Genomic DNA, 12705 nt, shown 5'->3' on the forward strand with positions numbered 1-12705 from the left:
AGGGGGCTTTACCCTCTGTTCACTTCACTCGCTAACCTCAACCAGCACAATGTGCCGTTGTGAAGAGGGGGGCTGAACGCACCCAAAGGAGACAAGGCCGCTCCTCCAAAACCCCCCTCGAACAATGATGCAATGGGAAACAGATTTTTTTTTTACCTCCTCTTTGCTCGATCAGCTGCTGGCTTGCTGCTGCTGCCATGCAATGTGATGTTAACTTCAGTTACATACCCCTTACGCCCCCCACGCCAGCGCTACACGCTGTTGTGAAGAGGGGAGCTGTACGCGCGGTCGCACCTCCCAAACCCCTCTTAAATGGTGATACATTGGCAAACAAGTACCAGTTGTTTTTTTTTACCTCCTCTTTCCTCAGTTAGCTGCTGACTTGCTGCTACTGTCGTGCTGCGTGATCTGCAATTTGTGCGGCGCTTCGAACGTTTAAAAGCCTGCACAGCAGCTGAATATTCGATCTCTTTTCACTGTTTCGTCATTTCACCGAGTAATATTTTCCGTTTGTTTGCGCTAATGCGATCTTTACTCTCATTTTTTGAGACTTTCAAATTTTCTTACTTAGATTGTCTCTAACCTGCTCTGCATGTGTATCATGGGACTTGCTTCCAAAGGTTGTAAGTATGACGTGAGTTGTCCGTCTCACGGGAAGTGAAAGTGAAAGTGTCTCCCTGTCTCTCTTCAAAAGATCACGTCTCGTTGCAAGATTTTTTTTTTTTTTTTATAATAGAGAGATTTCTTGTGTTTTTCACTTCTAAACCCCTGGCACCAACCAGAAACAATCATATAAAAGTGCACTTGTAGCGAGTTCCTCTTAAGTTGCATGAGGAGCCCGGCACACACAAAAATCTCCTACTCTTAGGAAAAATAATTCTATTAGGAACGGAACCAGACAGAACCCTAGCCCTAATTTGATCCCCTCATCTGGAGCTGTCCTTTATGAATTTATAAAGGGAAATAACCACCTCAACAGTTATTTAAACAAAAATATATATATATATTATAAATCAATCAAACAAAACAATAAACACCCTTTAATCAATCCTTATCAAATCTATAACAACTAAACAAACACTAATTAATATGCCCACCCCCTTAAACCCTTCTAAAAACTCCCCAGAAAGCGACGAAACAGAAAAGAAAGAAAGAGAAAAAAAGAAATGGAAATATCCCCTATTTACAGACAGCACAAATATATTCACAGTACATACACCTATTTATACATATATATACAAATATAAGTTAGACACACACCCATTCCCCACACGTTCCCCAGTCCCTTTTATATTAACTTTGTTTTAAGTTTATAGTCCACACAGCCTGGGAAGTCTGCGATAAATCCAGCCTTCAAGTCAAATATATTCCACCACCGCCTTGTGTTAAATCTATACAAAAGAAGCGATTTCACCGGCCTGGCGACGACTCTTCTGTAGAAGGTTGAAGTCCGTTTCACCCGGGTGTCTCTGCGTTAAGGTCCATCCATGGCAGATGCCCGCATCAAAAATGCAAAGTAAAGCCATGCTTCTCCGAAGATCCTTTCTGATTAGCCAGCACTCCTTTTCCGTGCGCCCAACCGTTATTGTTACGGAGCCTTATATGCTTTACCACTAGCTTCTTTTCTGTTCTCCTTCCCAGCTCCTTCTTTAAACAATCTTTCTTCTCCCTCCTTTAAAATACGCGCCTCCCTGCCTTTTAAAGTCGGTTCTTCTTACGTCACACCAAAGCGCTTTTTGGCAAAGACCCACAGGCGTGGTTTGGCCCCCTGCTCCCTATAAAAAGACAATATTCCCTCAGACAAACTCTAAAGGGAGCAAGCGGCAGAAACAGTTAAAAGCACACAAAATATGTGACAACCATTACACACTATTCAAACAAATGTGGATATTTATTTGTATTTATAAGACAATAAAAGCAAAATCTAATAGCTTTATTATAGTAGCCAAGTAAACTGCATAATTTACACAACAATAATTTGCGTTGGGATTAGCGTACTTTACATGAAGATCTAGTAATTGGGGGAAAACGCAATGGTCTTATACACACTTTGTGTTCAATAAAAAAGAAAAAGAAAACAAAAAATGAAGTGAAACCCAGCAATAAGACACCCTGCCATAAGAAGAACTGAGAAGTAATGCGATCATTGTTTGGCTGCCACTTTTACCCATTAGCAATTACAAAAACTTGCTTAAACTGAGGTTGTCCTCACAAAAGCCAAAACGAATGGTGCAGTGTTTAGATCTCACTGACGCTCACAGGCTGCACTTTAAATATTCAGTGATGCCACAGCCATCAGTGCAGTGTATCTGGGTGATTCTATAGAGCTAAAAAAACTAACGTTCTCACCATTAGCATCATCTCTGTTTAATATCCCAAATTAACAAACCAGTACAGACCAACACCTATTGCCAGGTTAAAATACATCAGGAAATCCAACTAGAGAATGTAGAATTATCTACTATATAGTAAAATAAGGTCTGTGTGTGTGCTTAGTTAGTGTGGCTTTAGTGACCCAATCAAATGTGGAAGTGTGCGTGTGAGCAACACAAAGAGGTGTACTTGTCTCATCTGCTCACTGGCTCTGAGAGGAAAGAGGGCGTTACTAACGGCTGGCCAGTGAACTTCACTGCACAGTTTGATTCAGTGCAAATGCATTAAAGTGCAATTTCTTCAAATTATTACAAATCTCTTCTTGTAATTCTCGTAAATAAAAGAAACCAAAGCTTTGGGCTGTGAAATGTTGGTACTTTTGTAGAGCGTATGGATGAGAGTTGGTGCTGAACAGTTTGTTGACAAGTTCTTTCAGATGTCGTAATTATCTGATTCTGAATCAGTCGTCGCATCTTTGAATGGTTTCAGAAAAGAGACCACAGTTGTACTTTTTTGTTGAGGCGACCAATCGTCAAACTGCTGCAACACTCAATCCAGCATATTGAAATTAGAGTTCCTCCTTGTCTCCACAGCCTGTTTGAGTGACCTTGTAAGATTACCTTGTTGTCCAGTATGTTTAAAATACCTGACTAACTTTTGTAAAATTGTAAAAGCACTTGAGAGAATCGTGTTAAGAATGTGACCACTACAGTTTAATGTGGTGTAGCTGCGTAAGGCAGTGATTGTGTTTGCCCTTTGGTCAGTAAGTCATTTCCGAAAGTTTTTCAAACAGTGAAGCGCGAATGTTTTCACCTGTTTTAATCGTGCTTGCTTCAAACGAGGTTGCAAAAAGGGTCCTTGACACAAGGTTGTAGTCCTCATTAATATAATGGATGGGAGAAGATATAAAAGTGGTTTTGTTGGAAGTTTTCGGTCTAAATATTAGTTGTGACAGCACACCCATAATTACTGATGGTCGGTGTTTTGTCTTGGTAGAGTAATATATTGCTCTGCTTTCCCCTTTTGTCTTATTAAGATGTAGCCTTTGTCAGAATGTCTCAAATCTCACAGACTTTCCACTGTTTATAAGGTATTATAGTATATAACTTCTCCCTACCTTCCCTTTTACATCTATAACCTCAGGCAATTAGGTGTAGTAAAAGACAAGCAGGAGTTAAGTTATAATTTAAACAATGTATTATTGGTAATATTCATAAATAATAACAATATGCAAAGTACATTTGAATATTGGCAACCATACAACCTGATTAAATCATGATGTGTAGTTTCAGGTGGCACACAGACTTGTTAGTTACTTAAAAATGTCTCTAGTTCATTTGTGGTCAGCTTTCTTCAGAACAGGCCGCATGCCTGTCTCAATATGGCTGCCGAGTTGTGTTCTTCATTGTGTTGTCCTTTTCAGTGCATGGTGTGTGAGATGGTCTTTCAGTTTGGTGAGGGATAGACAGGTAAAGCAAGCAAATTTATAGATTTTCTGCCCGACCCCTAGAGCCAATAGGACGTCATGGTACTTAAAGGCTTCTAATACAAGCCAGTTCCAAACAGCCATACTTCAGACCAAATGGTGTGGGGTAGAACTCCTTCACACCTGCCACCCAAACCAGGTGTTAAGGTAAAGGTTGGCAGTTAGGCAGCCTGGCTTTCCTGTGGTTGTTAAGAGACTTCAGAGAAACATTAGCCAAACTTGTTTAAGACACTTCCCCCCCAGCTCTGTCGGAAAATTCAAAGAGACCCATTCCTAAAAGGCAGGGGTAAACATGAATGCTAATGTAACACTAATATTACATTGCTTTGCCTAAATTACAAATAAAGACATAACAAAATATTTATCAACTTGTATGCAAAATCTCACATCACAACAGTCGTTCTCTCTAGCATGTCATATACAATGTCCTTTCTCAGTTTTGCAGCTTTTTCTGCCACATTCCATTTTGCAGTCGTTGATGGGGCAGTATCTCTTTAAACTTCAGACTTTACAATTTTAGCTGCCATACCTCCCACTGGAAGACAACTTAATGTGTTACTGTTGACAGCTGGCAGTCCTCCTTCTGTAATTTAATACATTTGGAGTTGCCGGCAGTGCAAATTAATGGTGCTTCCAGTATTTACCTGGTCTTCTGTGGCTCAATTGAGTTAATCTTGGCTGTTAACTCTTTGACTTTGTTTTTAATACCCCTTGGCTCAGGCTGGGTGGGAGTGGGTGGTTTGGGCTCTTTTGTATTTTATGTCAGTTTGATTATATGTTGTCATTTGGTCTTTATTCAAAAATAAAAAAAACAAGTACTGCTCAAGCTGAACATCATCAGACACTGTGTCGTAATGCCATATATGCTTGCAAACAAAATCCGCACATTTATTCAGTGCTTTGCCTTTAGCATTAGTTGTTACTTTTGACAGGTTTGGCACGAATGTTAATTTAGTTTGACCCTTTGCTACTGCACACGCATGGTGCTTTAAACCTGAGGTGCCTGACATGTGTCCTCTGTATGTTGGCACATTTATCGCAGCAAGCAAATTGCACTTGTTTGCCATCGATAACAATAGAAAATGACTACCAAATTTCTGACGTCCCTTTAATGAGCTTTGTAGTCTTGTACTCTCCATTTTTTTACTGCTATTTGCACCGCTGTGAGTAAAAGGCTATCTTTGGGCTCTGCAATCTTGAGAAGGCTGCATGCGAGATGGTTTATATATATATATATATATATATATATATATATATATATATATATATATATATATATACTAGCCAACCCGCGGCGTAGCATATGCCACATAATTATGTATTGATGGGTGAACACTTCCTGAACGACACAGTTGTCCAAATGGGGTGGGTTTGAGGATACGACCGTGAGTGAATGAAAAGATAGACCTCTGGAGAGAGCAACATACAATTGTCCGTGACTGAAAGCGGGATCGTCTGTGACGATGGAGGCCACGCTGGTGAAAGTTACTTCGTTGGTAGGGATAAGTTTCTGCACTTGTTCATTAAGGTGTAGCGAGTCTTCGTTGTTGACACTTAATATAGCTTGCGTACTGAGTTGTTCCGGAGTCACAGTTGAGAAACACTTTTTTAATGTCTTTTAAGCACAGGGAAAAAATGAACATGTGAAACATCCGTAATGTAATAAGGCACCAAGAAAAGTAACATTGCAATAATGCACGCTACGATCCGATTGCTGTAAACAGAAGTTCCCGGTTCCTCCCTGTGTGGATAGCGCTTTGAATACTGAAAACACCGGTATATCAATGTATTGAAGTATTATTATTCTTATGCGTCCAGCGCTCTTTCTCTCTCTCTCGCACGTGCCTGTATGTGTGTGTGTGTGTCGCTTGCTCACTCACTCTCTCTCGCTCGCTGCACGTGTTCCTGCAGGCATACGGCACATAATTATTTATAGGCTCACCCGCCTTTTAAGGCGACCGACTTTTAAGTCGACCACTTCTTAAGGCAATTCAATATGTAGATCAATTTGATATTTTATACAGTGAAAAATAAAATTCATGTACCACAACTCATTAATCTGGTTACATTGAATCTGAGCCGCATTACTTTAATACTCATAGTTTCTGTTATTTTTGTGACGAAATTTAAACTTTTGTACTATATAATTTTGAAAACTTCCTTGAATACTATATTCGGTGTGAAAACTCTATTAGTGCCTTTTATCAGTTTTCCCTGTTGTGGAGTGTCCACTACATGGACAACTACGTCCTCAGAGCGCTTTGCTCTTGAAAATGTCATGTCGCAAAAGTCAATGAATGACTGCTAATAAAGTGACCAAGTTAGAAAAAGTAAGGCAGGACAAAATTTCTTTGTATACAAATATAAAAATAGCCTACCTAATCTCCAAGAACGCGCACAAAAGCAAGGGAACGATGGGAGCACCAGAACTCTGCTCACATCGCGTCGCTTCGTACCTCAAGCCGCAAGTAGTAAGTCTGTGATAAGCGGAATACCGCTACACTTTGCAGTCACGGGACGGAAGGACAATCCTGACCACTTTTATATAGTGTAATGATATATATATATGTGTATATGATATATATTATATGTGTGTGTGAGTGTGTGTATATATGTATGTATGTGTGTGTATGTATATATATATATATATATATATATATATAAATTATGATAGACGGCCGGGATGCCCTTTTGAGGAGAGGACCAGGGGAGTGGACGTATCACCAGGAGTACCTCCCCCGGGACACGAGAGGGCAGCCCCCCTGGTTTACATCGGGGCCACGGGACTGGAGCTTAGAAGCTCAACCCTGCGCTGGCCCGTGGCCACCACCAGGGGGCGCCTGGACAGTTCCGGAGCCGTGGTCAACAGCACTTCCGGCACAAGTGCTGCCGGAACTTGATCAAGGAGCACCTGGAGCACTTCCGGGTGCAGTATAAAAGAGGCCACCTCACTCCAGCAAGGGAGCCTAAGTTGGGAGGAAGAAGACAAATCTTGTGGAAGAGGAGTAGAGGCAGTCGGAGAATAGAAGGAAGGAAGGAAGGACGGAGCTTAATTGTGGTTTGTGCATTGTGCTGTGCCAAAGGACAGTAAACGTGTGTGTTCTGGACATTGTTGGTCTGAGTGTCTGTCTGTAGCCGGGCTAATCTTCTATACATATGTCAAGCTTGCGTCACAAAGTTGCACAGGAGAGTTCAGCAGGTTTTCCAAGGAGTAGAAACTTTATTGCTGTTCTGCCAGATACAAATAGAGGAGATCCATTCTCACAAGGAACAGCTGTCAAACATGATGCATCGGCCACAACTCCTGCTCAAAAGAACACAAAGTCTTCTTCATCAAGGGGGTCCAGCGGCCCGGTAGCAGCGTCCGGAGCAGAGGGAGTCTGGGGTAAGAGAGACAGGAAAGTGAGAGAGCACAGGATGGCCACAGCTTGGTCTTTTAAATGTTTGAAGCTGGCATCTGACCCCGCAAAGAGGAGCTGTAAGAGTGAGTTTGTTTCCCATTGAAAAACTGTTTAAGAGGGGGTGCTGCTGTGTGCTCCTACAGCACCGATCACTAATATATATATCCTGCACATTAGTGTTGGCAGCCCACTATCTGCCTGTAATATTGAAAATCAGCCCCACGTTGGGTCTCGCAAGTTCAGACCTCTAGCCTGTATCCAGTCTCAAAAAATTAGATACTGTCGATGTTCCAGGACTACTTTATGCCAAGAGTTTTGGGGGTTTCTGGAACAAACTACTGGGACATTGTATTAAAACAGAAACCCTGACATCCTTTGAGGAATCCAGAGGAGATACTGGGACAGCTTAGTCGTTAGGTAAACAAACAGGCTTGATGGACTGAATGGTGTTCTCTTGTTTATCAAATTTCTTATGTTAACAGCAAATCTGATCTGTATCGGATATCCTCAAAAAAATCAGAAACCAGTCGCATCTGAGTTAAAGTGTAAACACAGCTTAAATTAACAAAATACTGTATGTACTGGAAAACATTTTTAATTTACAAGAATCTAAGAGTCAAGACACCTTTTTATGCTGTGGCTACCATTTGTAGGTTTACGTTTACCTGTCTGGTGTATGGAATGTGAAGGGTCATACTAAAAGCCTCTCTACGCCTCCCTAATTTAATTAGTTGCCTTTGTTCTGATCATCTGCCTGCCTTTTTGATTTCCATTTTTATATTATGTATTAGTATATTAAAACATTTGTTTTACACTTCATCATGTCTGTTTCAGCCTTATTCCCGCTGGATATGGGTAGCTGGTTTTGTCTCCCAGAATGACTTGCTGTTGGATGGTCAGACCACTTAGTTTTCCTTTCAGGAGAGCCAGCATTTGGTGTTTGTTCTGTGGGTGCTGCTTGTTATCTATAAGCACATCTAGATGACAGTTACTTGCCAAACTGGAAGCCATTCAGGCAGGGGTGTAGTCATTAGTTTATTTCAATCCATTGTGACTGTCATAAAGTGTATTTCAGGGGGTTCAAACTTGAAATTCACACTTCTGGCTAACCCTAGCCTGTGCATTAAAGCAATCACTGAACTAAATCTAGAGGCACAAGTGAAGATTTGAACGGCATGACCAAAAAGCATTACATTAGTTAATTCTGCATGAGGCAAATAAATAAACTAAAATTTCAGGATCCAGGTGCTTAAAAAAACTCCCTTCGTTTTGCAGCATGACTAAGATAACAACTACAACATTTATTTCTATAGTACATTTTCCTACGATTGATGTAGCTCAAAGTGCTGCACAGGATGAAGAAAAATAAAATATAAAAATAAAATTAGGCAATACTAATTAACATAGAATAAAAGTAAGGTTTGATGGCCAGGGAGGACAGAAAAAAAAAACTCCAGGCAGCATTTGAAAAAGAAAAACAAAATCTGCAGGGGTTTCAAGGCCACAAGACCACCCACCCAGCCCCTACTAGGCATTCTACCTAACATAAGTGATCTCAATCCGTTTTTGTAGTTTTCAGGCTTCACGTGGAAGAATTAGAAGATGACGGTCATGTGGACCTCTGGCCTTCAATCCATGAATGGAGGGACATCACGGTGCTTTGATCAGGTGGTGGTGGCACAGGTCACCACCACAGAAAACCAGAAAAACAACAGCAGAGAAAGTAGGGGTTAGTACGGATTACAGAACCACGAAAAAGTGATAAATAATGCATATGCAGAATATCAGAGTTACACTAAAATGAAGCTATGAGAAAGCCATGTTAAAATATTGTGTTTTTAGCAGTTTTTTTTAAGATGCTCCACTATATTAGCCTGGCGAATTTCTATCGGTAAATTCGTATTGAGGTGCATAACAGCAGAAGGCCACCTCACCACTTCTTTTAAGTTTAGCTCTCGGAATTCTATGCAGACCCTCATTTGAAGACCTAAGGTTACGATTTGGAGTGTAAGGTGACTGACTTTATGATATATAGGATGGAGCAGATTATTGAAGGCTTTGTAAACCATTAGCAGTATTTTAAAGTCAATTCTAAATGGCACAGGTAACCAGTGTAGTGACATCAGAACTGGTGTGATGTGCTCAGATTTTCTATTCCTAGTTGCAGCTGCATTCTGCACTTGTTGCAATCGATTGATGTCTTTCCTTGGTGGTCCTGACAGGAGTGCGTTACAGTAATCTAGTCGACTAAAAACAAAAGTGTGAACTAATTTCTCAGCATCTTGCAATGTTATAAGAGGTCTAACTTTTGTTATATTTCTTAAGTGAAAAATGCTGTTCTAGTGATCTGATTAATATGTGATTTAAAGTTCAGGTCAGAGTCCATAATTACCCCCTAAATTCTTTACCTCTGTCTTGACTTTTAAGCCTAATGGATCAGGTTTATTTCTAAGATGAAGTAAATAGGCTCTGGACAGTGTTGAAATGTGTTGACTGAAGGTTGAATCTGTGTCAAAGATTAAACATTTGTCTTTTTTATTTCTTTTTAGGTTGAGCCAGGGCCGTATTCGGGAGCTCCAGCTTCAAGTTGAAGATTTACAGAAAGCCCTGCAAGGCCAGGGAGAGAAAGCAGAAGATGTAAGTAAACTAGTCATGTGTTAAGAATTGAAGCGTAACGCGTCAGGATTGGTGTCTGTATTTAATGCACAGCCATAATGACCCTCGTCCCATTTTGTTTGTAGGCTAGCAAGTACTGCTTTTTCTTTTTTTTTTTGTGTACTCCAGGCCAACCCCCCAAAACTCCCGTCACAATTCAATTCAGTTTATTTTTGTCTAGCGCTCTTCACTGAGTTCCGATTTAGTGCGCTGTTACAAGCTCACAAGTAAAATACAATTACTAATTTTCTTCTTGGGCAAACACAAAGGTACAGCTTTGATTTAACACCCAGTAAAATAATTAACTTCAAACTGAGTGACGTAAATCAAGCCAAACAATATCTGTCTATTGACATAATTATTTGTGTTGACTGCACTGGTTAGCAGCAGTTTTAAATGGAATGGGAATTGGAAGAGGCTACAAATTCAAAATAGTAAGGCCGCAAGTCATAACCATGAAGCTGTTGACATTTTCACACTTGTTCTTCAAGGAAATTGGTTGGAAATGTTCCATTTTTATCCATATACTGTATCTTGAATAGTGCAATATTTTCTAAATCTCCAAAGTGGGAAGCATTGGCAAATTTGCAAACTCGTCTATCTTAATATAGAAACATTCTGGGTTACTTGAACTGCAGATTCATTTGCTGTTGCAAATTTACCTTGAGAGAGGCCATGTCAGCTTGTCTGTTTTGTAGATTTCTCTCTTTTACTCATCTGACGTCTGCCCCCTAATCCCTAGGTGGTCAAAGAAAGGCACTCACGCTCACGCTCGCAAGCCACACCTCCGGTACCCAAGTTCACTTCCTCTATATATTCATTCTGCAGACACACACGTCATTGCATCACTTAATCTCCTTGACGTTAACACTGAGAGTGGCTCAGATTGTTTGAATTGAAAGAGCGCTGGTACTTGTATGCAGTGAGGTTAGGGTGCTGGACAAGGAACGTGGCAGCCTGGTGGTTCTGGTTTGGTCTTACTGGGAGAGCTTGAAGTGGGCTGGTACCAGCAGTGCTTGAAGTTTCAAGGGGACCTTGTTCCTTTTGATTTCAGATAGATAGATAGATAATGTTAAAGGTTCTATATAATAGATAGATAGATACTTTATTAATCCCAAGGGGAAATTCACATACTCCAGCAGCAGCATATTGATAAAGAAACAATATTAAATTAAAGAGTGATAACAATGCAGGTATAACAGACAATAACTTTGTATAATGTTAACGTTTACCCCCCCCCCCCCAAGTGGAATTGAAGAGTCGCATAGTGTGGTGGAGGAACGATCTCCTCAGTCTGTCAGTGGAGCAGGACGGTGACAGCAGTCTGTCTCTGAAGCTGCTCCTCTGTCCAGTGGATGCAGTGGATTCTCCATGATTGGCAGGAGTCTGCTCAGCACCCGTCGCTCTGCCACAGATGTCAAACTGTCCAGCTTTATATATACATATATGCATGTGCTCCGACATTCAAGGGGGATCCTCCCTCCTCATCTGTAAAAGGAATAACAAATTGGGCAGAGGAACAAGGCGCTGACTAAACAGAGTACTGCTAGTAATCTGGTTCATGTCAAGCACTGCTTGTGGGCAAGTAAGAATGTAATCATACTGTGTACATGAGATACAGTAGTAAATCTGATAATTTTATATATCTTTAGCTATTAACTGATAACTTTACATATCAAAGCAGTGTCTTGCTTTTTTTTTTTTATTAAGTCATTACCATTATTCCTCCTACATACGCATCATGCACTAAGCCATATTTGCTTTTTTGTGCATTAAAGCAATCTGTGTGTTATAGCCAAGCCACTATTAAACACAGCAAAGGACTTTTTTTTTTCTGTAGCACATGCTGAGTTTCTTTTTTTGTTTAGAAGATGGCAAAAAGAGAACAACGGTGTAGGCCTTTTTTGAGTGAGTAGAAGTAGTTTGTAATTAGGATGTTTTCAAATCCATTTTATGATGGGACAGGTTTAATTTTAGAATTTTAGCAGTTTTACAAAACTTCGAACAGATCACCTTTAAATCATTGTAGTAACATTACTGAACAGTACTACATTTGTTGACTTGTAGCAATCCGTGAGACAACAAAACAAACTCATGCATCCCAAGTAAAAATGGCCGTGCCCCATTCCCCACAAAACCTCTCCACTTCCACCACTGCCCAGTATTAATGCTCTCTATAGTACTTGGGCAGAGCAGCTGATTATTTTGTAATCAACAAGCATCTGTCCATCCAAGGCCACCTCCCAGTTGAAGGCAATTTGTATTTTACATTGTGGACGTTTTGAATTGACATTGTGAGCTTTTAAGACATCGTACAGCGCTAACATGTAATGATCCACTTTACATTGTTGAGCCGTATAACTTTTTAGGCTGTGTTCTGGTGCCATCTAGTGAAAGTAACAACGTCATGCTGCCAAAAATCATGAATATTGCTATGTGCTCTGCCCCTTTATGGTACCTCTGTGGTAACTTATCAATATTCATGAGTGGGGTGGAGCCTCCAACCCAAAACTCAATGGCAAATGAAAAGTGGTAAAGACAGTTTTAGAACAAACTGAAACCGAACCATTGCTCCAATCAGGTGATACTGATGGCGATGTGATTTGATCATCAGACATTGACATGAACAGTAAAACTGTCACCTTTTTGATAGATTCTGAATTGCCAAGTTTCAGTGATGTTCATGTTTGGTGTCGGTTTCATACTGCTGTGGACAATCCTGCACCTCCTCATTCCTCATTTACAGGTAACCCTGGTCTAAAGATGTCTGTTGATTGTGATTTCCTGATT

At 40.4% G+C, this 12705-nt stretch overlaps 1 protein-coding gene across 1 annotated transcript in view; it reads left to right on the top strand.

Annotated features, from left to right (window-relative positions):
• hook1 (hook microtubule-tethering protein 1) overlaps positions 1-12705 on the top strand; it is a 197464-nt gene that overhangs the window by 159788 nt on the left and 24971 nt on the right. The window contains exon 16 of the mRNA XM_028810785.2: positions 9810-9897. Coding sequence (XP_028666618.1) covers positions 9810-9897 — 88 coding nt within the window. The remainder of the gene's footprint in view (positions 1-9809; positions 9898-12705) is intronic.

Source organism: Erpetoichthys calabaricus, chromosome 10 (assembly GCF_900747795.2).
Source record: "Erpetoichthys calabaricus chromosome 10, fErpCal1.3, whole genome shotgun sequence".
In the NCBI taxonomy this organism is placed as follows: Eukaryota; Metazoa; Chordata; class Cladistia; order Polypteriformes; family Polypteridae; genus Erpetoichthys; species Erpetoichthys calabaricus.